This window comes from Oncorhynchus keta, chromosome 17, assembly GCF_023373465.1.
Source record: "Oncorhynchus keta strain PuntledgeMale-10-30-2019 chromosome 17, Oket_V2, whole genome shotgun sequence".
NCBI classification, from domain to species: Eukaryota; Metazoa; Chordata; class Actinopteri; order Salmoniformes; family Salmonidae; genus Oncorhynchus; species Oncorhynchus keta.
In genome coordinates this window covers 52,236,446-52,261,646 of record NC_068437.1, presented here as the reverse complement: position 1 = coordinate 52,261,646, position 25,201 = coordinate 52,236,446, and the positions used below count along the sequence as shown (strand labels likewise).

Genomic DNA, 25,201 nt, shown 5'->3' with positions numbered 1-25,201 from the left:
GTATGCACACATGACTGTAAGTCGCTTTGGATAAAAGCGTCAGCTAAATGGCATATATATTATAGAGGGGGAAGGATTAAGTTACCTGGATAAATAAGGGACAGACATTTTAACTTATTGAGCTGTGTGTGTTTAGGTAGCTAGAGGAGGAATGATTAAAGTTAAACGGATAAATAAGGGACAGACATTTTAACTTATTGAGCTGTGTGTGTTTAGGTAGCTAAGGGGGAAGGATTGTTAAACTGGTAAATAAGGGACAGACATTTTAACTTATTGAGCTGTGTGGTTAGGTAGCTAGAGGGGGAAGGATTAAGTTAAACTGATAAATAAGGGACAGACATTTTAACTTATTGAGCTGTGTGTGGTTAGGTAGCTAGAGGGGGAAGGATTAAGTTAAACTGATAAATAAGGGACAGACATTTTAACTTATTGAGCTGTGTGTGGTTAGGTAGCTAGAGGGGGAAGGATTAAGTTAAACTGATAAATAAGGGACAGACATTTTAACTTATTGAGCTGTGTGTGTTTAGGTAGCTAGAGGGGGAAGGATTAAGTTAAACTGATAAATAAGGGATGGACATTTTAACTTATTGAGCTGTGTGTGGTTAGGTAGCTAGAGGGGGAAGGATTAAGTTAAACTGATAAATAAGGGACAGACATTTTAACTTATTGAGCTGTGTGTGTTTAGGTAGCTAGAGGGGGAAGGATTAAGTTAAACTGTTAAATAAGGGACAGACATTTTAACTTATTGAGCTGTGTGTGTTTAGGTAGCTAGAGGGGGAAGGATTAAGTTAAACTGATAAATAAGGGATGGACATTTTAACTTATTGAGCTGTGTGTGTTTAGGTAGCTAGAGGGGGAAGGATTAAGTTAAACTGATAAATAAGGGACAGACATTTTAACTTATTGAGCTGTGTGTGTTTAGGTAGCTAGAGGGGGAAGGATTAAGTTAAACTGGTAAATAAGGGACAGACATTTTAACTTATTGAGCTGTGTGTGGTTAGGTAGCTAGAGGGGGAAGGATTAAGTTAAACTGGTAAATAAGGGATGGACATTTTAACTTATTGAGCTGTGTGTGTTTAGGTAGCTAGAGGAGGAATGATTAAGTTAAACTGATAAATAAGGGACAGACATTTTAACTTATTGAGCTGTGTGTGGTTAGGTAGCTAGAGGGGGGAAGGATTAAGTTAAACTGGTAAATAAGGGATGGACATTTTAACTTATTGAGCTGTGTGTGTTTAGGTAGCTAGAGGGGGAAGGATTAAGTTAAACTGATAAATAAGGGACAGACATTTTAACTTATTGAGCTGTGTGTGTTTAGGTAGCTAGAGGGGGAAGGATTAAGTTAAACTGATAAATAAGGGATGGACATTTTAACTTATTGAGCTGTGTGTGGTTAGGTAGCTAGAGGGGGAAGGATTAAGTTAAACTGGTAAATAAGGGACAGACATTTTAACTTATTGAGCTGTGTGTGGTTAGGTAGCTAGAGGGGGAAGGATTAAGTTAAACTGGTAAATAAGGGACAGACATTTTAACTTATTGAGCTGTGTGTGTTTAGGTAGCTAGAGGGGGAAGGATTAAGTTAAACTGATAAATAAGGGACAGACATTTTAACTTATTGAGCTGTGTGTGGTTAGGTAGCTAGAGGGGGAAGGATTAAGTTAAACTGGTAAATAAGGGACAGACATTTTAACTTATTGAGCTGTGTGTGGTTAGGTAGCTAGAGGGGGAAGGATTAAGTTAAACTGGTAAATAAGGGACAGACATTTTAACTTATTGAGCTGTGTGTGTGGTTAGGTAGCTAGAGGAGGAATGATTAAGTTAAACTGGTAAATAAGGGACAGACATTTTAACTTATTGAGCTGTGTGTGGTTAGGTAGCTAGAGGGGGAAGGATTAAGTTAAACTGATAAATAAGGGACAGACATTTTAACTTATTGAGCTGTGTGTGGTTAGGTAGCTAGAGGGGGAAGGATTAAGTTAAACTGGTAAATAAGGGACAGACATTTTAACTTATTGAGCTGTGTGTGTTTAGGTAGCTAGAGGAGGAAGGATTAAGTTAAACTGGTAAATAAGGGATGGACATTTTAACTTATTGAGCTGTGTGTGGTTAGGTAGCTAGAGGAGGAATGATTAAGTTAAACTGATAAATAAGGGACAGACATTTTAACTTATTGAGCTGTGTGTGGTTAGGTAGCTAGAGGGGGAAGGATTAAGTTAAACTGGTAAATAAGGGACAGACATTTTAACTTATTGAGCTGTGTGTGTTTAGGTAGCTAGAGGAGGAAGGATTAAGTTAAACTGGTAAATAAGGGATGGACATTTTAACTTATTGAGCTGTGTGTGGTTAGGTAGCTAGAGGGGGAAGGATTAAGTTAAACTGATAAATAAGGGATGGACATTTTAACTTATTGAGCTGTGTGTGTTTAGGTAGCTAGAGGGGGAAGGATTAAGTTAAACTGGTAAATAAGGGATGGACATTTTAACTTATTGAGCTGTGTGTGGTTAGGTAGCTAGAGGGGGAAGGATTAAGTTAAACTGGTAAATAAGGGATGGACATTTTAACTTATTGAGCTGTGTGTGGTTAGGTAGCTAGAGGGGGAAGGATTAAGTTAAACTGGTAAATAAGGGACAGACATTTTAACTTATTGAGCTGTGTGTGGTTAGGTAGCTAGAGGGGGAAGGATTAAAGTTAAACTGGTAAATAAGGGATGGACATTTTAACTTATTGAGCTGTGTGTGTTTAGGTAGCTAGAGGGGGAAGGATTAAGTTAAACTGGTAAATAAGGGACAGACATTTTAACTTATTGAGCTGTGTGTGGTTAGGTAGCTAGAGGGGGAAGGAAGGATTAAGTTAAACTGGTAAATAAGGGACAGACATTTTAACTTATTGAGCTGTGTGTGGTTAGGTAGCTAGAGGGGGAAGGAAGGATTAAGTTAAACTGGTAAATAAGGGACAGACATTTTAACTTATTGAGCTGTGTGTGTTTAGGTAGCTAGAGGAGGAATGATTAAGTTAAACTGGTAAATAAGGGATGGACATTTTAACTTATTGAGCTGTGTGTGGTTAGGTAGCTAGAGGGGGAAGGATTAAGTTAAACTGATAAATAAGGGACAGACATTTTAACTTATTGAGCTGTGTGTGGTTAGGTAGCTAGAGGGGGAAGGATTAAGTTAAACTGGTAAATAAGGGACAGACATTTTAACTTATTGAGCTGTGTGTGTTTAGGTAGCTAGAGGGGGAAGGATTAAGTTAAACTGGTAAATAAGGGACAGACATTTTAACTTATTGAGCTGTGTGTGGTAAGGTAGCTAGAGGGGGAAGGATTAAGTTAAACTGATAAATAAGGGACAGACATTTTAACTTATTGAGCTGTGTGTGTTTAGGTAGCTAGAGGGGGAAGGATTAAGTTAAACTGATAAATAAGGGATGGACATTTTAACTTATTGAGCTGTGTGTGTTTAGGTAGCTAGAGGGGGAATGATTAAGTTAAACTGGTAAATAAGGGACAGACATTTTAACTTATTGAGCTGTGTGTGTTTAGGTAGCTAGAGGGGGAAGGATTAAGTTAAACTGGTAAATAAGGGATGGACATTTTAACTTATTGAGCTGTGTGTGTTTAGGTAGCTAGAGGAGGAATGATTAAGTTAAACTGATAAATAAGGGACAGACATTTTAACTTATTGAGCTGTGTGTGTTTAGGTAGCTAGAGGGGGAATGATTAAGTTAAACTGGTAAATAAGGGACAGACATTTTAACTTATTGAGCTGTGTGTGTTTAGGTAGCTAGAGGGGGAAGGATTAAGTTAAACTGGTAAATAAGGGACAGACATTTTAACTTATTGAGCTGTGTGTGGTTAGGTAGCTAGAGGAGGAAGGATTAAGTTAAACTGGTAAATAAGGGACAGACATTTTAACTTATTGAGCTGTGTGTGGTTAGGTAGCTAGAGGGGAAGGATTAAAGTTAAACTGGTAAATAAGGGATGGACATTTTAACTTATTGAGCTGTGTGTGTTTAGGTAGCTAGAGGGGGAAGGATTAAGTTAAACTGGTAAATAAGGGACAGACATTTTAACTTATTGAGCTGTGTGTGGTTAGGTAGCTAGAGGGGGAAGGAAGGATTAAGTTAAACTGGTAAATAAGGGACAGACATTTTAACTTATTGAGCTGTGTGTGGTTAGGTAGCTAGAGGGGGAAGGAAGGATTAAGTTAAACTGGTAAATAAGGGACAGACATTTTAACTTATTGAGCTGTGTGTGTTTAGGTAGCTAGAGGAGGAATGATTAAGTTAAACTGGTAAATAAGGGATGGACATTTTAACTTATTGAGCTGTGTGTGGTTAGGTAGCTAGAGGGGGAAGGATTAAGTTAAACTGGTAAATAAGGGACAGACATTTTAACTTATTGAGCTGTGTGTGGTTAGGTAGCTAGAGGGGGAAGGAAGGATTAAGTTAAACTGGTAAATAAGGGACGGACATTTTAACTTATTGAGCTGTGTGTGTTTAGGTAGCTAGAGGGGGAAGGATTAAGTTAAACTGGTAAATAAGGGACAGACATTTTAACTTATTGAGCTGTGTGTGTTTAGGTAGCTAGAGGGGGAAGGATTAAGTTAAACTGATAAATAAGGGACAGACATTTTAACTTATTGAGCTGTGTGTGTTTAGGTAGCTAGAGGAGGAATGATTAAGTTAAACTGATAAATAAGGGACAGACATTTTAACTTATTGAGCTGTGTGTGTTTAGGTAGCTAGAGGGGGAATGATTAAGTTAAACTGGTAAATAAGGGACAGACATTTTAACTTATTGAGCTGTGTGTGTTTAGGTAGCTAGAGGGGGAAGGATTAAGTTAAACTGGTAAATAAGGGATGGACATTTTAACTTATTGAGCTGTGTGTGTTTAGGTAGCTAGAGGAGGAATGATTAAGTTAAACTGATAAATAAGGGACAGACATTTTAACTTATTGAGCTGTGTGTGTTTAGGTAGCTAGAGGGGGAATGATTAAGTTAAACTGGTAAATAAGGGACAGACATTTTAACTTATTGAGCTGTGTGTGTTTAGGTAGCTAGAGGGGGAAGGATTAAGTTAAACTGGTAAATAAGGGACAGACATTTTAACTTATTGAGCTGTGTGTGGTTAGGTAGCTAGAGGAGGAAGGATTAAGTTAAACTGGTAAATAAGGGACAGACATTTTAACTTATTGAGCTGTGTGTGTTTAGGTAGCTAGAGGAGGAAGGATTAAGTTAAACTGGTAAATAAGGGACGGACATTTTAACTTATTGAGCTGTGTGTGTTTAGGTAGCTAGAGGGGGAAGGATTAAGTTAAACTGGTAAATAAGGGACGGACATTTTAACTTATTGAGCTGTGTGTGTTTAGGTAGCTAGAGGAGGAAGGATTAAGTTAAACTGGTAAATAAGGGACAGACATTTTAACTTATTGAGCTGTGTGTGTTTAGGTAGCTAGAGGAGGAAGGATTAAGTTAAACTGGTAAATAAGGGACAGACATTTTAACTTATTGAGCTGTGTGTGTTTAGGTAGCTAGAGGGGAAGGATTAAGTTAAACTGGTAAATAAGGGACAGACATTTTAACTTATTGAGCTGTGTGTGGTTAGGTAGCTAGAGGAGGAAGGATTAAGTTAAACTGGTAAATAAGGGACAGACATTTTAACTTATTGAGCTGTGTGTGTTTAGGTAGCTAGAGGGGGAAGGATTAAGTTAAACTGATAAATAAGGGACGGACATTTTAACTTATTGAGCTGTGTGTGGTTAGGTAGCTAGAGGAGGAATGATTAAGTTAAACTGGTAAATAAGGGACAGACATTTTAACTTATTGAGCTGTGTGTGTTTAGGTAGCTAGAGGGGGAAGGATTAAGTTAAACTGGTAAATAAGGGACGGACATTTTAACTTATTGAGCTGTGTGTGTTTAGGTAGCTAGAGGGGGAAGGATTAAGTTAAACTGGTAAATAAGGGACAGACATTTTAACTTATTGAGCTGTGTGTGTTTAGGTAGCTAGAGGGGGAAGGATTAAGTTAAACTGATAAATAAGGGACAGACATTTTAACTTATTGAGCTGTGTGTGTTTAGGTAGCTAGAGGAGGAATGATTAAGTTAAACTGATAAATAAGGGACAGACATTTTAACTTATTGAGCTGTGTGTGTTTAGGTAGCTAGAGGGGGAATGATTAAGTTAAACTGGTAAATAAGGGACAGACATTTTAACTTATTGAGCTGTGTGTGTTTAGGTAGCTAGAGGGGGAAGGATTAAGTTAAACTGGTAAATAAGGGATGGACATTTTAACTTATTGAGCTGTGTGTGTTTAGGTAGCTAGAGGAGGAATGATTAAGTTAAACTGATAAATAAGGGACAGACATTTTAACTTATTGAGCTGTGTGTGTTTAGGTAGCTAGAGGGGGAATGATTAAGTTAAACTGGTAAATAAGGGACAGACATTTTAACTTATTGAGCTGTGTGTGTTTAGGTAGCTAGAGGGGGAAGGATTAAGTTAAACTGGTAAATAAGGGACAGACATTTTAACTTATTGAGCTGTGTGTGGTTAGGTAGCTAGAGGAGGAAGGATTAAGTTAAACTGGTAAATAAGGGACAGACATTTTAACTTATTGAGCTGTGTGTGTTTAGGTAGCTAGAGGAGGAAGGATTAAGTTAAACTGGTAAATAAGGGACGGACATTTTAACTTATTGAGCTGTGTGTGTTTAGGTAGCTAGAGGGGGAAGGATTAAGTTAAACTGGTAAATAAGGGACGGACATTTTAACTTATTGAGCTGTGTGTGTTTAGGTAGCTAGAGGAGGAAGGATTAAGTTAAACTGGTAAATAAGGGACAGACATTTTAACTTATTGAGCTGTGTGTGTTTAGGTAGCTAGAGGAGGAAGGATTAAGTTAAACTGGTAAATAAGGGACAGACATTTTAACTTATTGAGCTGTGTGTGTTTAGGTAGCTAGAGGGGGAAGGATTAAGTTAAACTGGTAAATAAGGGACAGACATTTTAACTTATTGAGCTGTGTGTGGTTAGGTAGCTAGAGGAGGAAGGATTAAGTTAAACTGGTAAATAAGGGACAGACATTTTAACTTATTGAGCTGTGTGTGTTTAGGTAGCTAGAGGGGAAGGATTAAGTTAAACTGATAAATAAGGGACGGACATTTTAACTTATTGAGCTGTGTGTGGTTAGGTAGCTAGAGGAGGAATGATTAAGTTAAACTGGTAAATAAGGGACAGACATTTTAACTTATTGAGCTGTGTGTGTTTAGGTAGCTAGAGGGGGAAGGATTAAGTTAAACTGGTAAATAAGGGACAGACATTTTAACTTATTGAGCTGTGTGTGTTTAGGTAGCTAGAGGGGGAAGGATTAAGTTAAACTGATAAATAAGGGACAGACATTTTAACTTATTGAGCTGTGTGTGTTTAGGTAGCTAGAGGGGGAAGGATTAAGTTAAACTGGTAAATAAGGGACAGACATTTTAACTTATTGAGCTGTGTGTGTTTAGGTAGCTAGAGGGGGAAGGATTAAGTTAAACTGATAAATAAGGGACAGACATTTTAACTTATTGAGCTGTGTGTGTTTAGGTAGCTAGAGGGGGAAGGATTAAGTTAAACTGGTAAATAAGGGACAGACATTTTAACTTATTGAGCTGTGTGTGTTTAGGTAGCTAGAGGGGGAAGGATTAAGTTAAACTGGTAAATAAGGGACGGACATTTTAACTTATTGAGCTGTGTGTGTTTAGGTAGCTAGAGGAGGAATGATTAAGTTAAACTGGTAAATAAGGGACAGACATTTTAACTTATTGAGCTGTGTGTGTTTAGGTAGCTAGAGGGGGAAGGATTAAGTTAAACTGGTAAATAAGGGACAGACATTTTAACTTATTGAGCTGTGTGTGGTTAGGTAGCTAGAGGGGGAAGGATTAAGTTAAACTGGTAAATAAGGGACGGACATTTTAACTTATTGAGCTGTGTGTGGTTAGGTAGCTAGAGGAGGAATGATTAAGTTAAACTGGTAAATAAGGGACAGACATTTTAACTTATTGAGCTGTGTGTGTTTAGGTAGCTAGAGGAGGAATGATTAAGTTAAACTGGTAAATAAGGGACAGACATTTTAACTTATTGAGCTGTGTGTGGTTAGGTAGCTAGAGGGGGAAGGATTAAGTTAAACTGGTAAATAAGGGACAGACATTTTAACTTATTGAGCTGTGTGTGGTTAGGTAGCTAGAGGGGGAATGATTAAGTTAAACTGGTAAATAAGGGACAGACATTTTAACTTATTGAGCTGTGTGTGTTTAGGTAGCTAGAGGAGGAATGATTAAGTTAAACTGGTAAATAAGGGACAGACATTTTAACTTATTGAGCTGTGTGTGTTTAGGTAGCTAGAGGAGGAATGATTAAGTTAAACTGGTAAATAAGGGACAGACATTTTAACTTATTGAGCTGTGTGTGTTTAGGTAGCTAGAGGAGGAATGATTAAGTTAAACTGGTAAATAAGGGACAGACATTTTAACTTATTGAGCTGTGTGTGTTTAGGTAGCTAGAGGAGGAATGATTAAGTTAAACTGATAAATAAGGGACAGACATTTTAACTTATTGAGCTGTGTGTGTTTAGGTAGCTAGAGGGGGAAGGATTAAGTTAAACTGATAAATGAGGGATGGACATTTTAACTTATTGAGCTGTGTGTGTTTAGGTAGCTAGAGGGGAAGGATTAAGTTAAACTGATAAATAAGGGATGGACATTTTAACTTATTGAGCTGTGTGTGGTTAGGTAGCTAGAGGGGAAGGATTAAGTTAAACTGATAAATAAGGGATGGACATTTTAACTTATTGAGCTGTGTGTGGTTAGGTAGCTAGAGGAGGAAGGATTAAGTTAAACGGATAAATAAGGGACAGACATTTTAACTTATTGAGCTGTGTGTGGTTAGGTAGCTAGAGGAGGAATGATTAAGTTAAACTGGTAAATAAGGGACAGACATTTTAACTTATTGAGCTGTGTGTGTTTAGGTAGCTAGAGGGGGAAGGATTAAGTTAAACTGATAAATAAGGGATGGACATTTTAACTTATTGAGCTGTGTGTGGTTAGGTAGCTAGAGGAGGAAGGATTAAGTTAAACGGATAAATAAGGGACAGACATTTTAACTTATTGAGCTGTGTGTGGTTAGGTAGCTAGAGGAGGAAGGATTAAGTTAAACGGATAAATAAGGGACAGACATTTTAACTTATTGAGCTGTGTGTGGTTAGGTAGCTAGAGGAGGAATGATTAAGTTAAACTGGTAAATAAGGGACAGACATTTTAACTTATTGAGCTGTGTGTGTTTAGGTAGCTAGAGGGGGAAGGATTAAGTTAAACTGGTAAATAAGGGATGGACATTTTAACTTATTGAGCTGTGTGTGTTTAGGTAGCTAGAGGGGGAAGGATTAAGTTAAACTGGTAAATAAGGGATGGACATTTTAACTTATTGAGCTGTGTGTGTTTAGGTAGCTAGAGGGGAAGGATTAAGTTAAACTGATAAATAAGGGATGGACATTTTAACTTATTGAGCTGTGTGTGTTTAGGTAGCTAGAGGGGGAAGGATTAAGTTAAACTGATAAATAAGGGATGGACATTTTAACTTATTGAGCTGTGTGTGGTTAGGTAGCTAGAGGGGGAAGGATTAAGTTAAACTGATAAATAAGGGATGGACATTTTAACTTATTGAGCTGTGTGTGGTTAGGTAGCTAGAGGAGGAAGGATTAAGTTAAACGGATAAATAAGGGACAGACATTTTAACTTATTGAGCTGTGTGTGTTTAGGTAGCTAGAGGAGGAATGATTAAGTTAAACTGGTAAATAAGGGATGGACATTTTAACTTATTGAGCTGTGTGTGTTTAGGTAGCTAGAGGAGGAATGATTAAGTTAAACGGATAAATAAGGGATGGACATTTTAACTTATTGAGCTGTGTGTGTTTAGGTAGCTAGAGGGGGTAGGATTAAGTTAAACTGGTAAATAAGGGACAGACATTTTAACTTATTGAGCTGTGTGTGTTTAGGTAGCTAGAGGGGGAAGGATTAAGTTAAACTGGTAAATAAGGGACAGACATTTTAACTTATTGAGCTGTGTGTGTTTAGGTAGCTAGAGGGGGAAGGATTAAGTTAAACTGGTAAATAAGGGACAGACATTTTAACTTATTGAGCTGTGTGTGTTTAGGTAGCTAGAGGAGGAATGATTAAGTTAAACTGGTAAATAAGGGACGGACATTTTAACTTATTGAGCTGTGTGTGTTTAGGTAGCTAGAGGAGGAATGATTAAGTTAAACTGGTAAATAAGGGACAGACATTTTAACTTATTGAGCTGTGTGTGGTTAGGTAGCTAGAGGGGAAGGATTAAGTTAAACTGGTAAATAAGGGACAGACATTTTAACTTATTGAGCTGTGTGTGGTTAGGTAGCTAGGGGGAAGGATTAAGTTAAACTGATAAATAAGGGACAGACATTTTAACTTATTGAGCTGTGTGTGGTAAGGTAGCTAGAGGGGGAAGGATTAAGTTAAACTGATAAATAAGGGACAGACATTTTAACTTATTGAGCTGTGTGTGGTTAGGTAGCTAGAGGGGGAAGGATTAAGTTAAACTGATAAATAAGGGACGGACATTTTAACTTATTGAGCTGTGTGTGTTTAGGTAGCTAGAGGGGGAAGGATTAAGTTAAACTGATAAATAAGGGACAGACATTTTAACTTATTGAGCTGTGTGTGTTTAGGTAGCTAGAGGGGGAAGGATTAAGTTAAACTGGTAAATAAGGGACAGACATTTTAACTTATTGAGCTGTGTGTGTTTAGGTAGCTAGAGGGGGAAGGATTAAGTTAAACTGGTAAATAAGGGACAGACATTTTAACTTATTGAGCTGTGTGTGGTTAGGTAGCTAGAGGGGGAAGGATTAAGTTAAACTGGTAAATAAGGGATGGACATTTTAACTTATTGAGCTGTGTGTGGTTAGGTAGCTAGAGGGGGAAGGATTAAGTCAGATCCACACTGAACCCATTGCGCCTCCACAGGGAATGTTTTAGTAACACACACAGACATTTTTTTAAGCAAACAGGAAGCTATGGCCCTTTGTTGTTACAAGGATGTATATTCTGCTAGTCCACACAATAGACACAGGCCACCTTACCTGTTCCATCATAACAACCTTAATGCAAACACATCATGTTTTGATTCATTGCAAGTGGGTAAAGGTAGGACAGGGACTCCTCCTCTCTCTCCCCCCTCTCCCTCCCCTCCCCCCCTCCCCCTCTCTCCCTCTCCCCCTCCCCCTCTCCCTCTCCCCTCTCTCTCTCCCTCTCTTTCCCCCTCTCCCTCCTCCTCTCCCCCTCTCTGAGAACAAAACAGCAGCCCTTCATTTCACACCACTGCAGAGAAGAAGAACACACACTATGAGGGAGAAGAAGGATCCTGTGGTGCTTTATTGGTATTCCTTCCAGGCAGCTGGTCAAAACTGATCCTCATGGAGACAGACACACCACTCTGCCCTGCTGCTAGAGACATCCCTCTCGCTAGCCTCAGTGGAACGAGGGCTCAGTGGAGGGGGAAGGAGAGAGAGAGAGACAGACACACTCCTCTGCCCTGGAACTAGGGAGAGGGGGAAGGAGAGAGAGAGAGACAGACACACCATTCTGCCCTGCTGCTAGAGACATCCCTCTAGCTAGCCTCAGTGGATCGAGGGAGAGGGGAAGGAGAGAGAGACAGACACACCACTCTGCCCTGCTGCTAGAGACATCCCTCTAGCTAGCCTCAGTGGATCGAGGGAGAGGGGGGAGGAGAGAGAGACAGACACACCACTCTGCTCTGCTGCTAGAGACATCCCTCTCGCTAGCCTCAGTGGAACGAGGGCTCAGTGGAGGGGGAAGGAGAGAGAGAGAGACAGACACACTCCTCTGCCCTGGAACTAGGGAGAGGGGGAAGGAGAGAGAGAGAGACAGACACACCATTCTGCCCTGCTGCTAGAGACATCCCTCTAGCTAGCCTCAGTGGATCGAGGGAGAGGGGAAGGAGAGAGAGACAGACACACCACTCTGCCCTGCTGCTAGAGACATCCCTCTAGCTTGCCTCAGTGGAACGAGGGCTCAGTGGAGGGAGAAGGAGTGAGAGAGAGACAGACACACCACTCTGCCCTGCAGCTAGAGACATCCCTCTAGCAAGCCTCAGTGGATCGAGGGAGAGGGGGAAGGAGAGAGAGACAGACACACCACTCTGCCCTGCTGCTAGAGACATCCCTCTAGCTAGCCTCAGTGGAACGAAGGAGAGGGGGAAGGAGAAGGAGAGAGAGAGAGACAGACACACTCCTTTGCCCTGGAACGAGGGAGAGGGGGAAGGAGAGAGAGAGAGACAGACACACTCCTATGCCCTGGAACGAGGGAGAGGGGGAAGGAGAGAGAGAGAGAGACAGACACACTCCTCTGCTCTGGAACGAAGGAGAGGGGGAAGGAGAGAGAGAGAGACAGACACACCACTCTGCCCTGGAACGAGGGAGAGGGGGAAAAAGGGGTAAAAACAAAAAGGGGGGTGAATGCTGCATTGAGACCAGAACATCTAGACTTAGACCTCCAGCCATGTGTATCATATAGACTAGACTTAGACCTCCAGCCATGTGTATCATATAGACTAGACTTAGACCTCCAGCCATGTGTATCATATAGACTAGACCTACTGTAGACCTCCAGCCATGTGTATCATATAGACTAGACTTAGACCTCCAGCCATGTGTATCATATAGACTAGACTTAGACCTCCAGCCATGTGTATCATATAGACTAGACTTAGACCTCCAGCCATGTGTATCATATAGACTAGACCTACTGTAGACCTCCAGCCATGTGTATCATATAGACTCGACTTAGACCTCCAGCCATGTGTATCATATAGACCAGATCTACTGTAGACCTCCAGCCATGTGTATCATATAGACCAGACTTAGACCTCCAGCCATGTGTATCATATAGACTAGACTTAGATCTCCAGCCATGTGTATCATATAGACCAGACTTAGACCTCCAGCCATGTGTATCATATAGACCAGACTTAGACCTCCAGCCATGTGTATCATATAGACCAGATCTACTGTAGACCTCCAGCCATGTGTATCATATAGACTCGACTTAGACCTCCAGCCATGTGTATCATATAGACCAGACTTAGACCTCCAGCCATGTGTATCATATAGACCAGACTTAGACCTCCAGCCATGTGTATCATATAGACCAGATCTACTGTAGACCTCCAGCCATGTGTATCATATAGACCAGACTTAGACCTCCAGCCATGTGTATCATATAGACCAGACTTAGACCTCCAGCCATGTGTATCATATAGACTAGACCTACTGTAGACCTCCAGCCATGTGTATCATATAGACTAGACCTACTGTAGACCTCCAGCCATGTGTATCATATAGACCAGACTTAGACCTCCAGCCATGTGTATCATATAGACCAGACCTACTATAGACCTCCAGCTATGTGTATCATATCGACCAAACTTACTGTAGACCTCCAGCCATGTGTACAGTCTGAAATGATTGACACCCTTGATAAAGATGAGCAAAAATTACAGTATAAAATATAATTCAAACACTGAGCTACGTATATTGTATGCAAAAAAAAATACTACTACTAATACAATTGTTCAGAGACATTCTTTGTTTAACAAGCATTTTTTTTCTCTTGAAAAGGATTGGGGTCAAAATAATTGGCACGCCTGTTTTTCCAATACCTCACCTTGCGAGGATAACGGCACTGAGCATTTTTCTCAATGTTTTATGAGTTGGAGAACCCATTGGGAGGGATTGTAGACCATTCCTCAGTACAGAATAATTCTATATAATTGATATCCTTTGTCTGTACTTATGGACTGCCCTCTTCAATTCAAACCACAGGTTTTCAATGGGTTTCAAGTACGGAGACTGAGATTGGCCATTACAAAAATGTAGATTTAGTGGATTTTGATGTGTGCTTGGAGTTATTGCCTTGCTGGAAGATCTACTTATGGCCAAGTATAAACATCCTGGCAAACAGGTTTTGGAGCAAAAATAACCTGGTAGTGGGTAAAGATACCATAAACACGGGCCCCAGGACCAGTGGAAACAAAATAGTCCCATAAACATCAAAGATCCACCATATTTTACAGTAGGTATGGGGTTATTTACTGCTCATACATTCTCATCCACCATATTTTACAGTAGGTATGGGGTTATTTACTGCTCATACATTCTCATCCACCATATTTTACAGTAGGTATGGGGTTATTTACTGCTCATACATTCTCATCCACCATATTTTACAGTAGGTATGGGGTTATTTACTGCTCATACATTCTCATCCACCATATTTTACAGTAGGTATGGGGTTATTTACTGCTCATACATTCTCATCCACCATATTTTACAGTAGGTATGGGGTTATTTACTGCTCATACATTCTCATCCACCATATTTTACAGTAGGTATGGGGTTATTTACTGCTCATACATTCTCATCCACCATATTTTAAAGTAGGTATGGGGTTATTTTCTGCTCATACATTCTCATCCACCATATTTTACAGTAGGTATGGGGTTATTTACTGCTCATACATTCTCATACACCATATTTTGCAGTAGGTATGGGGTTATTTTCTATGGGGTTATTTTCTGCTCATACATTCTCATCCACCACATTTTACAGTAGGTATGGGGTTATTTTTGGCTCATACATTCTCATCCACCATATTTTGCAGTAGGTAAGGGGTTATTTTCTGCTCATACATTCTCATCCACCATATTTTACAGTAGGTATGGGGTTAAGAACAGGAAAGATAAGTAGGCTACAAGGTTATTATAGTAAATAAAAACTATTTAGTGAACTGAAATTGAAAAATAAAATAAAAAAGTTAAAAACTAAAACAATCCTGAAACTATTATCTTTGGGTGCAAAAATACAACAAAAAAAACATAATAAATTGTGTTTAGTTTGAGTTTTTCTTCATTCTAAACTTTGAGGAAAATCTAGAGAAAGTCCTCTTGCTCAGTTGTGCACCGGGGCCTCCCACTCCTCTTTCTATTCTGGTTAGAACCAGTTTTCATGGTTCTGTGAAGGGAGTAGTACACAGCGTTGTACGAGATCTTCGGTTTCTTGGCAATTTCTCGTATGGAATAGCCTTCATTTCTCAGAAGAAGAATAGACTGACGAGTTTCAGAAGAAAGGTCTTTATTTCTGGCCATTTTGAGCCTGTAATGGAACCCACAAATGCTGATTCTCCAGATACTCAACTAGTCTTAAGAAGGCCCGTTTAATTGCTTCTTTAATCAGAACAACAGTTTTCAGCTGGGCTAACATAATTGCAAAAGGGTTTTCTAATGATCAATTAGCCTTTTAAATTATAAATTGGATTAGCTAACACAACGTGCCATTGGAACACAGGAGTGATGGTTGCTGATAATGGCCTCTGTACACTGTCATGACATTGGCCTGGGGGTAGGTTTATGACACTCATAAATACCTCTCCCTCCTTTTTCCTCTCTCTTCCCTACTGATGTTACATTTGAAAACCCCTTGGTTAACATAGAGATTCTGGGAACATCAGAAGGTGGGGGGAAGTTAACTATATTCTGGTAATCCGACCAATATGCGGTGGTACTTAATGAATATGATGTCAGTTCGGTTGTCATCTGAGACATTCTCATCAATGATAGGATGACATAAACTCTACAGTGGAAAGTCTGCACATTGTAGTTATCGGATTCACATGGAATTGTTGTTCAATTTAAATGTTTGAATATAAAATTATTGGTGAAGAGATTAAATGTAATTTTAGCTTCCAAATGAGAGATTTTGGTTTTCATAAGGTTAGGGCTCTGCTCAATCAGTGGCCCGCCCCTGTGAAGAGACATGGGTTATAAAACTTTTCAAACACACCCTTCTCGCTCCACTATATAAAGCCTTGACGAAAATGTAACCTCCTGTTCCAAGTACGTGAGGTCTGCAGCCTCTGCGTTAAAAGGACTAACATGTCAACTACAGAACTAAGCCAACCTCAGCGTGAGCTTTGGTTGCGAATGGTATGAACTTTGAACTCTTATTCACTACAGAAGTGATACCTCGTAGCCGTTGAGTTAGCAACAGCAGCTGCAAACGTGGGCTAGGAAAGAACAGACAGAGTACCTGTCTACCACACAACGACGTTACTACAACATATCCAATTGACCACCAGAGACATTCTTCAAAGGACAAAGGACTCGGTTGGGCAACACGGCCTTCCATATTCCACCAACCTACCGAAGCGCAGCTCAGAGTAAATATTTATTGCATTTTCCTTTTCCAAATGGGCGGTAATTTAGAATGCATAAGATACTGTATTTACGATAGAGACATCGCTTCTCCCTTTGTTCCTCAGTCTTCCCGCTCTTTCACTAAAACCCAGCCCCCTTTTCTTTGTGTAACCAGCTGTCATATCTGTTCCGCCCACTAGGGACGTTTTCCTTCGTAATATAATTTGTAATCAAGGTATGATTCATTCTTTGTATATGTAATTCTGTGTGATTAGTTAGGTATTTAGTAAATAAATAATTAAACTCTATTTTGCATTGCTGATTCAACTTGTTAGCCAGGGTTCTTGAAGATAACCAAGAAATTACAACTTTCAGATGAGACTGAATTAATATTGACTGCTATTGATGTAAAATATTACTAGGTCTTTAAGAGTTTATTCGGAAGATAACAGCTCTATAAATATTATTTTGTGGTGCCCCGACTCTCTAGTTAATTACATGATTAGCTCAATCAGGTAATATTAATTATGGAGAAAGGATTTTATAGAATAGCATGTCATATCATTGAATCCGCCATAGCCAAAGACACAACAACGCCTATGTAGATATTTCATAAGAAATCAGCCGTTTCCAGCTACAATAGTCATTTACAACATTAACAATGTCTACACTGTATTTCTGATCAATTTTATATCATTTTAATATAGATATTTAAGGAAATATCTAAGTGACCCCAAACTTTTTAATGGTAGTATATATATATATATATTCTTATTCCATTCCTTTACTTAGACATATGTGTATTAGGTTGTTGTTGTGGAATTGTTAGATTACCATGTTAGATATTGCTGCACTGTCGGGAACTAGGAGCACAAGAATTTCGCTACACTCGCAATAACATCTGCTAACCATGTGTACGTATGTGACCAATACAATTTGATTGCGTCTGAGGTCACTGTCCATTTGAAAGGTCAACCTGGCAGGGCATTAAGTGACCTGTGTGAACTAAATACCTGGAAAAGGTCAAAGGGGAAATGTTTACTATGTCACCTCTCCAGTTCTGGCAGGTAAGAAAGGTTGTTTATTCTAATCTGTCCTCTGTGGCAGTGGATCTGGTTTCTGTCCCTGCATCCCAAGCATTTGTGGAGAGAATATTCAGCCTGTCATCAGACTTGAGAAACAGAACATCCACCTCTCTGGAACACAAGAGTCTTCTTGAAGATAAACCAGAAAATCGTGTTTGGTTGAACGGAAACACCCCCCCACACAAACACAAGCTGGCTGTGACATGATAGATTAGTGAAGAAGTGTTGTATTGTTGATGTTTTTTGCCGTTGTTGCAGGTGTTTTCATAAACCCTATTAGTCGGTGATACATGTTTAATATTACAGAAACATAACTTTACATAACTTCATTTGTTGTTTCCTCTGTCAGATAAAGGTACTTGATTATTCTTACATCTTCTACTAAAGTAAAAACAAAGAGTGCTTTAAATCCAAGTCACATTAGGATAGTTTTCTTATTTAAACCTAACCAAACCTATGTCCTGACCATGGAGTTGTATGGAGTCCTCTAGCGGCCAAAAGTCTGTGTTAGCATGTGTAGGGTCATTGAGGACTTTCGCCATTTTGATTTAGTCAACTGGGCGGGACTTCCAACTTCATTGGCTAATCCCTCCTGATGTCCCGGTTGGCATGACTTGATGACACAAGTTGGCATGACTTGGTGTCCCGGCTGGCATGACTTGATGAGCCAGTTGGCATGACTTGATGAGCCAGTTGGCATGACTTGGTGTCCCGGCTGGCATGACTAGATGAGCCAGTTGGCATGACTGGATGAGCCAGTTGGCATGACTTGATGTCCCGGTTGGAATGACTTGATGAGCCAGTTGGCATGACTTGATGAGCCAGTTGGCATGACTTGATGAGCCAGTTGGCATGACTTGGTGTCCCTGCTGGCATGACTTGATGAGCCAGTTGGCATGACTTGATGAGCCAGTTAGCATGACCTGATGACCCAGTTGGCATGACTTGATGAGCCAGTCGGCATGACTTGATGTCCCGGTTGGCATGACTTGATGAGAGCCAGTCGGCATGACAGTTGACTTGATGAGCCAGTGACTTGATGACCTGGTTGGCATGACTTGATGAGCCAGTTAGCATGACCTGATGACCCAGTTGGCATGACTTGATGAGCCAGTCGGCATGACTTGATGTCCCGGTTGGCATGACTTGATGTCCCGGTTGGCATGACTTGATGTCCCGGTTGGCATGACTTGATGACCCAGTTGGCATGACTTGATGACCTGGTTGGAGTCGTGACAGCCTGGTCATCAGGAGGGATCAGCCAATTCATTTTACTTGTGAAGAAGAAAATTTACTATTTAAGACGGCGATGGCCGCCTCAATGGCGCTGCCCATGCTCTCATAGACACCATAATGACACAGATACAGAGATTTATGTCTATCTCCTTATGTCTTACTGACCCCCCAGTGGCGAGAACTGACATCCTCAAAACACATAAATGGCTCCTCCCTCCCCCTCCTCCCTGCCTCCCTCCTCCGCCCTGCCTCCCTCCTCCTCCCTCCCCCTCCTCCCTACCTCCCCTCCTGTACTCCCTGTTCACCCACCACAGCGTGGCCAAGAAAAACTCCAACACCATCATTAAGTTTGCTGACGACACAACAGTGGTAGGTCTGATCACCGACAATGATGAGACAGCCTATAGGGAGGAGGCAGTGTGGCAGTGTGGTGCCAGGACAACAACCTCTCACTCAATATGAGCAAGACAAAGGAGCTGATCGGGGAATACAGGAAAAGGAGGGCCAAACACACCCCATTCACATCAACGGGACTGTAGTGGAGCGGGTCAAGAGTTTCAAGTTCCTTGGTGTCCACATCCCCAACAAACTATCATGGTCCAAACACACCAAGACAGTCATGAAGAGGGCACGACAAAATATTTTCCCCCTCAGGTGACTGAAAAGATTTGTCATGGGTCCCCAGATCCTCAAAAAGTTCTACAGCTGACTGGTTCTACATCCTGACTGGTTGCATGACCAGCAAATTCTCAGCATCCGACTGTAAGCCACTACAGAGGGTAGTGCGTACGGCCCAGTACATCACTAGGGCCAAGCTTCCTGCCATCAAGGACCTATATACTAGGCGGTGTCAGAGGAAGGCCCAATTTGTTTTCAAAGACTCCCGTCACCAGTCATAAACGTTTCTCTCTGCTACCTCACGGCAAGAGGTACCAGAGCGCCAAGTCTAGGTCCAACAGGCTTCTTAACTTCTTTGGGATATGGGGCAGCATTTTCACTTTTGGATGAATATCGTGCCCAGAGTAACCTGCCTCCTATTCAGTCCCAGATACTAATATATGCATATTAATATTAGTATTGGATAGAAAACACTCTGAAGTTTCTAAAACTGTTTGAATGATGTGTGTGAGTATAACAGAACTCATATGGCAGACAAAAACCTGAGAAAATAATCCAAAGGAAGTGGGAAATCTTAGGTATGTAGTTTTTTAACTCAGCCCCTATCGAATACACAGTGGGATATGTGTCATTTTGCACTTCCTATGGCTTCCACTAGATGTCAACCGTCTTTAGAACATTGTTTCAGGCTTCTACTGTGAAGGATGAGAGCTGTTTGACTAAGGGGTCTGGCAGCAGCCTCGTTCTCAGTCACGTGCATTTCACATGAGAGGTAGCTCTCGTTCCATTGCTTTTCTACAGACAATGGAATTCTCCGGTTGGAACATTATTGAACGTTTATGATAAAAAGATCTTAAAGATTGATTCTATACTTAGTTTGACAAGTTTCTACGCCCTGTAATATAACTTTTTGAACTTTTCGTCCGATGTTCGGCTGGACCTGAACGCGCGTTTGGATTTGTTTACCAAACTCCCTAACAAAAGAAGCTATTTGGACATAATTGATGGACTTTATGGAACAAATCAAATCGAACTGGGATTCCTGGGAGTGCATTCTGATGAGGATCATCAAAGGTAAGTGAATATTTATAATACTATTTCTGACTAATGTTAACTGCGCAACATGGCAGATATTTATTTTTGGCTATTTTGAGCTCTGAGCGCCATACTCAGATTATGCTTTTTCCGTAAAGTTTTTTTAAAATCTGACACAGCGGTTGCATTAACAGCTTCTACCCCCAAGCCATAAGACTGCTGAACAATTAATCAAATGGCTACCCAGACTATTTACATTGACACCCCCCCTCCCCCTTATTTTAACACTGCTGCTACTCGCTGTTTATTATCTATGCATAGTTACTTTACCCCTACCTTCATGTACAATTGACCTCGACTAACCTGTACCCCCGCACTCGGTTCCCGGTACCCAATGTTTATAGCCTCGTTATTGATATTTTATTGTATTTTTATTTAGTAAATATTTTCTTAACTCTATTTCTTGAGCTACATTGTTGGTTAAGGGCTTATAAGTAAGCATTTCACAATAAGGTCAACTACACCTGTTGTATTCAGCGCATGTGACTAATAAAATTTGACTTGAAGTGGGATCTGTGTAGCTATAATTCAGGTGATACATTTCAACAGATGTTCATTTATTACTCATATCGTGAAGGTGAGACAGTGAGTGACGTAATAAAGGGAATTTGGACTTGACACCTTTCAACAACCAGGTCAAGACATCACTCAGGTTCAAACATGATAAACAGCCTGGAAATAACCAGGTCAAGACATCACTCAGGTTCAAACATGATAAACAGCCTGGAAATAACCAGGTCAAGACATCACTCAGGTTCAAACATGATAAACAGCCTGGAAATAACCAGGTCAAGACATCACTCAGGTTCAAACATGATAAACAGCCTGGAAATAACCAGGTCAAGACATCACTCAGGTTCAAACATGATAAACAGCCTGGAAATAACCAGTCAGTCAACAGTCCGTCAACAGTCAGCCAACAATCCGTCAACAGTCCGCCAACAATCCGTCAACAGTCATACAAATCAGTTAATCCATGAAATGTAATTTGCCCTGAAGGCACGATCGCTACAGCAGAAAGAGAAACAACTTGCTCTCGCTTTAACAGTTGAGTGATTTTCTGGTTTGTAATGTCTCCATAAACAATCACGAGACACACCGTGCTCCAGGCAGGAGGAAACCGTGTGTGTGTGTGTGTGTGTGTGTGTGTGTGTGTGTGTGTGTGTGTGTGTGTGTGTGTGTGTGTGTGTGTGTGTGTGTGTGTGTGTGTGTGTGTGTGTGTGTGTGTGTGTGTGTGTGTGTGTGTGTGTGTGTGGCCTATAAGAGAAGACTGGTTTTGTTTTAGATTTGCATGATGGCCTAGTATTAGGATCAGTGTTCAACAATGACTTCCTTAATTGTGCCACTCTGATATTTACAACCATTTAAATGCATCTTGAAACATAAGGTTGTTTTATCCTATACTGCGAATAAGTTTTAAACTATCAATACATTTACCAAAGTGCTCAAGTCGTATACATAATGTGCACAAGTCCATGTTATTCAATAAGACCCTGAGGGATTTGATTATCCTTGTACAGCTGTAACATTGTAATAACATGGAATGAGCTAAAAACTATCCAGCTGTTAAAACATTTATCTGACTCATGACATGTCTATCCAGCTGTCATTTGGAGCAGTAACCATTGTAAGAGATCAGAACAGAAGAACAGAAAACGGAACAGAGAAGAGAGAACAGAACATTGCTTTGGACAACAGGAGAAGGGCACATTGCATTGAACCAAAACCATTCTACTATGTGTTTTTTTTTGTTTGTTTTTTTACTGTTAAAAAATAAAATCATAGTTAAATACAATTGTATTATTTTCTCAAACATTAACCAAACATGTATTTGGCTATTCTGAATGGTATGATTGTGTTTAAAATATATATATATATGTTAAAAATATGAACAGGGCTGAAAATAATAGAAGACTAAATGAAAATGAGGTAAACACCTCCAAGTTACCCTAAAATGTAATGAACACAAGCAATGGTACACAATGTAGCCTACATACTAAGAGAGCCTCAATACGCTAAGATAGCAGACCAATTCATGCGCGCAAAAGCCTACGTAAGAAATGAATGACCCAGTGAGTAAAATCAGATTTGATCAGATTTGAACGAAAACTGGGACACAGCAGGTGTTCGCATATTGATGCTTTCGCTGCATTATGTTGACGATACAGTACAATGCCTCCAATGTTTGAGCAGCGTAGGCTATGTGGAGTAGAATAAATCGTGGAGAAAAAAAGTCGTTATTACCATTTCGTTCCGGCTGTTAAGGTATTTTTCGACTTCTGATAAACTTCTCACTGCTGAGTCAGCGGTGGCCATAATCATCGAGTCGGTCTCGCGGTTGGGTTTAGGAATTTGAGTCGGTGTAGTGTTCCGTTCACGATGTTTCATCATTTGTAGTCTGACACGATCCTTGTCGACCGACCCTTCACACAGACTGATATGACCATTCTCTCTCTCTCCTTCGCAAGCCGAAAACACTAAACAATGTGCACTCAGACTCCGCCCAGTTGAAGGTCTGCGGAGCAGGAGGAGGAGGTTAACCCTATCGTTCTACCGTGGGTGAGGTTAAGGACACAACCGACGCTTAAACTGATCAACCAAAACCTACAACTGACCTTTACCTTAACCCTAACCTTAACCAAACCCTTGCCCCAAAAATTCAGAAATTAAATATCGGTTTGGGCGTCATTAATGTCCTTATAACATTTTCCTGCTATCATTCCACCGTCCACCATACTGGAGACAGTGACTTGAGCAGTTTGTCAAACGTCTCAGCCAATCACAATCCTATCACTACTCCAACCATTCCAAACGTGTTAAACAACAGAAGCTGATGTCACCATAATACAATCTGAAAGGACAAATGTAGGCTGCCACAGTAGTCTCTTCTCTCTCTCACTCACACACACGCACGCACGCGCACACGCGCACACGCACACGCGCACACACACACACACACACACACACACACACACACACACACACACACACACACACACACACACACACACACACACACACACACACACACACACACACACACACACACACACACACACACACACACACACACACACACACACACACACACACACACACACACACACACACACACCTTATCTAACCCATTCCCTCTGGAGCCAGTATCAAACCAAACAAAGCTAGCCCTCAAAGCAATTAAGGACTAGAAACAAAAAGGACAAAGGACAGTGCCTTGAGTGTTTACTCTTTGCGCGAATAGATCCACCCTACCAGGACCAGAGGCCATGGGATTGGGAACAGGCCAACCATTCTAGTCTTGGCCGAGTTCCACAAGCCTTGTTCATTAACGTATTCATGTAGATTGCTTAGTGTTTACGACTAGTTTCATCCACCCAACTTGGTGGTTCTCCAACTGTGAAACTGTGAAAATATAAATGAGCTTTTAAGGTGTTGGAAGTCTTTCTACCTGAATAGAATACCTTATCTGTAATCCACACAGGCGTGTTGTTGCTGTAATCCTTCCTCTCTTGATTTGTTGGTGAGGCTTGGGTTGTGCCTGAAATGACACCATATTCACTATATAGGGAATAGGGACCAGAGCCCTGGTAGTGCACTATATAGGGAATAGGGACCAGAGCCCTGGTAGTGCACTATATAGGGAATAGGGACCAGAGCCCTGGTAGTGCACTATATAGGGAATAGGGACCAGAGCCCTGGTAGTGCACTATATAGGGAATAGGGACCAGAGCCCTGGTAGTGCACTAGTGTAGTGACACCTCTTGCACTGAGATGCAGGGCCTTAGACCACTGCGCCATTCAGGAGCCTTGCAGACTTGGTACAATCAGATATGAGGATATTGGATCCCTGGCTACCTGACAAACACAAGCCAGCAACGTATTCACTAGGTCATCAAGTTTTAATGTGCTTACCAATGAGTTTCATTAGTAGGACACGTTCACCAGGTGGCTACAGCAAAGCAGGGATTAGGGCTACAGTCAGTGTACGTAGACAGGGACATAGTGACACACACACACACACACAGGGGTGTATAAGGGGTTGTGTGTGTGTGTGTGTCCCTGCTACCCCCTCGTAAAATATTGATCGACAAATACGACTAACTGTAAGTCTATGCCCTCCCTTTCACTGACGCTTCTTCCACCTTTAGACATTAGACGGATAATAAACACCAGAAGAAGCCATCAGATACCTTGAGATATATACGTTTTGCATTATTGAAAAGATTCAAGGTACAGATATGGAAATAATCTGTGGTGGATAACAGATGATCTGTAATAATAGTGTTTCCCCTATATATATATATATATATTTATTTATTTATTTTTTCAATCGTGGCCACCACTGCAAAACCTTTTAAATAGAAATGATGCACCAAGAAGACCCAATCTACCAGAAATAGCATCGGGGACTCTGGAAGACTGCATTGTGGGTAAATAATTGCCCCTTTTCTGATCTTCACAGAGAGAACATTGATGCAGATTGGTGATCTTCTCAATTTAAATAAACATCAGCAGTCCAGCAGTATGATCAATTGAAATTGAAATTCTCATGTCGTGTATCACCTACTAAAACTATGAAATTAAGCAATATCACTTCTTTCAAATTCTATTACAATTTAAATGCTTATAGCCTTTGCGCTATAGACTCTTTTAGCTGCTATACATAGCCTATATAAAGCTGCTTATAAACAGATCTCTTAGCTTTATAGCTTATAGCCTCTCAGAATACAAGTGGGGGTATGGGTTGGACAGGCTGATGGGACACTTGATGTAACCATTTAGCTGAGAGCATGTGTTTACCTCCAATTCACCTCATCTACAGATCAATATCAGTGAAATTCCATGGTAAAAGAGTGATGCAGACAGATGCAGATTTTTCACTTTAAAATGTAC

The 25,201-nt window shown here is 40.5% G+C and overlaps 1 protein-coding gene and 1 long non-coding RNA gene across 11 annotated transcripts in view; both read right to left on the bottom strand.

Annotated features, from left to right (window-relative positions):
• Positions 1-22,940, bottom strand: part of LOC118382197 (transmembrane and coiled-coil domain protein 3-like) — a 43,491-nt gene extending 20,551 nt beyond the window's left edge. The window contains exon 1 of one of the 2 annotated variants that reach the window (XM_052466527.1): positions 22,553-22,940. Coding sequence is in view for 1 of the 2 variants with exons in the window: in XM_052466526.1 (XP_052322486.1) it covers positions 22,553-22,699 (147 nt within the window). In the remaining variant the exon portion in view is untranslated. The remainder of the gene's footprint in view (positions 1-22,552) is intronic. The other variant, XM_052466526.1, reaches the window with a different exon arrangement.
• LOC127908345 (uncharacterized) lies at positions 11,363-17,395 on the bottom strand. 9 transcript variants are annotated; one of them, XR_008066946.1, is made up of 4 exons: positions 13,521-17,383; positions 13,439-13,479; positions 12,868-13,402; positions 11,363-12,826 (listed from the first exon to the last, which is right to left on the bottom strand). It is a non-coding gene; the product is annotated as an uncharacterized LOC127908345 (long non-coding RNA). The 9 variants fall into 9 exon arrangements; XR_008066947.1 differs by having other exon boundaries at positions 12,868-13,361; positions 13,521-17,380; XR_008066945.1 differs by having other exon boundaries at positions 11,363-12,677; positions 12,755-12,826; positions 12,868-17,395.
• Positions 22,941-25,201: the final 2,261 nt, after the last annotated feature.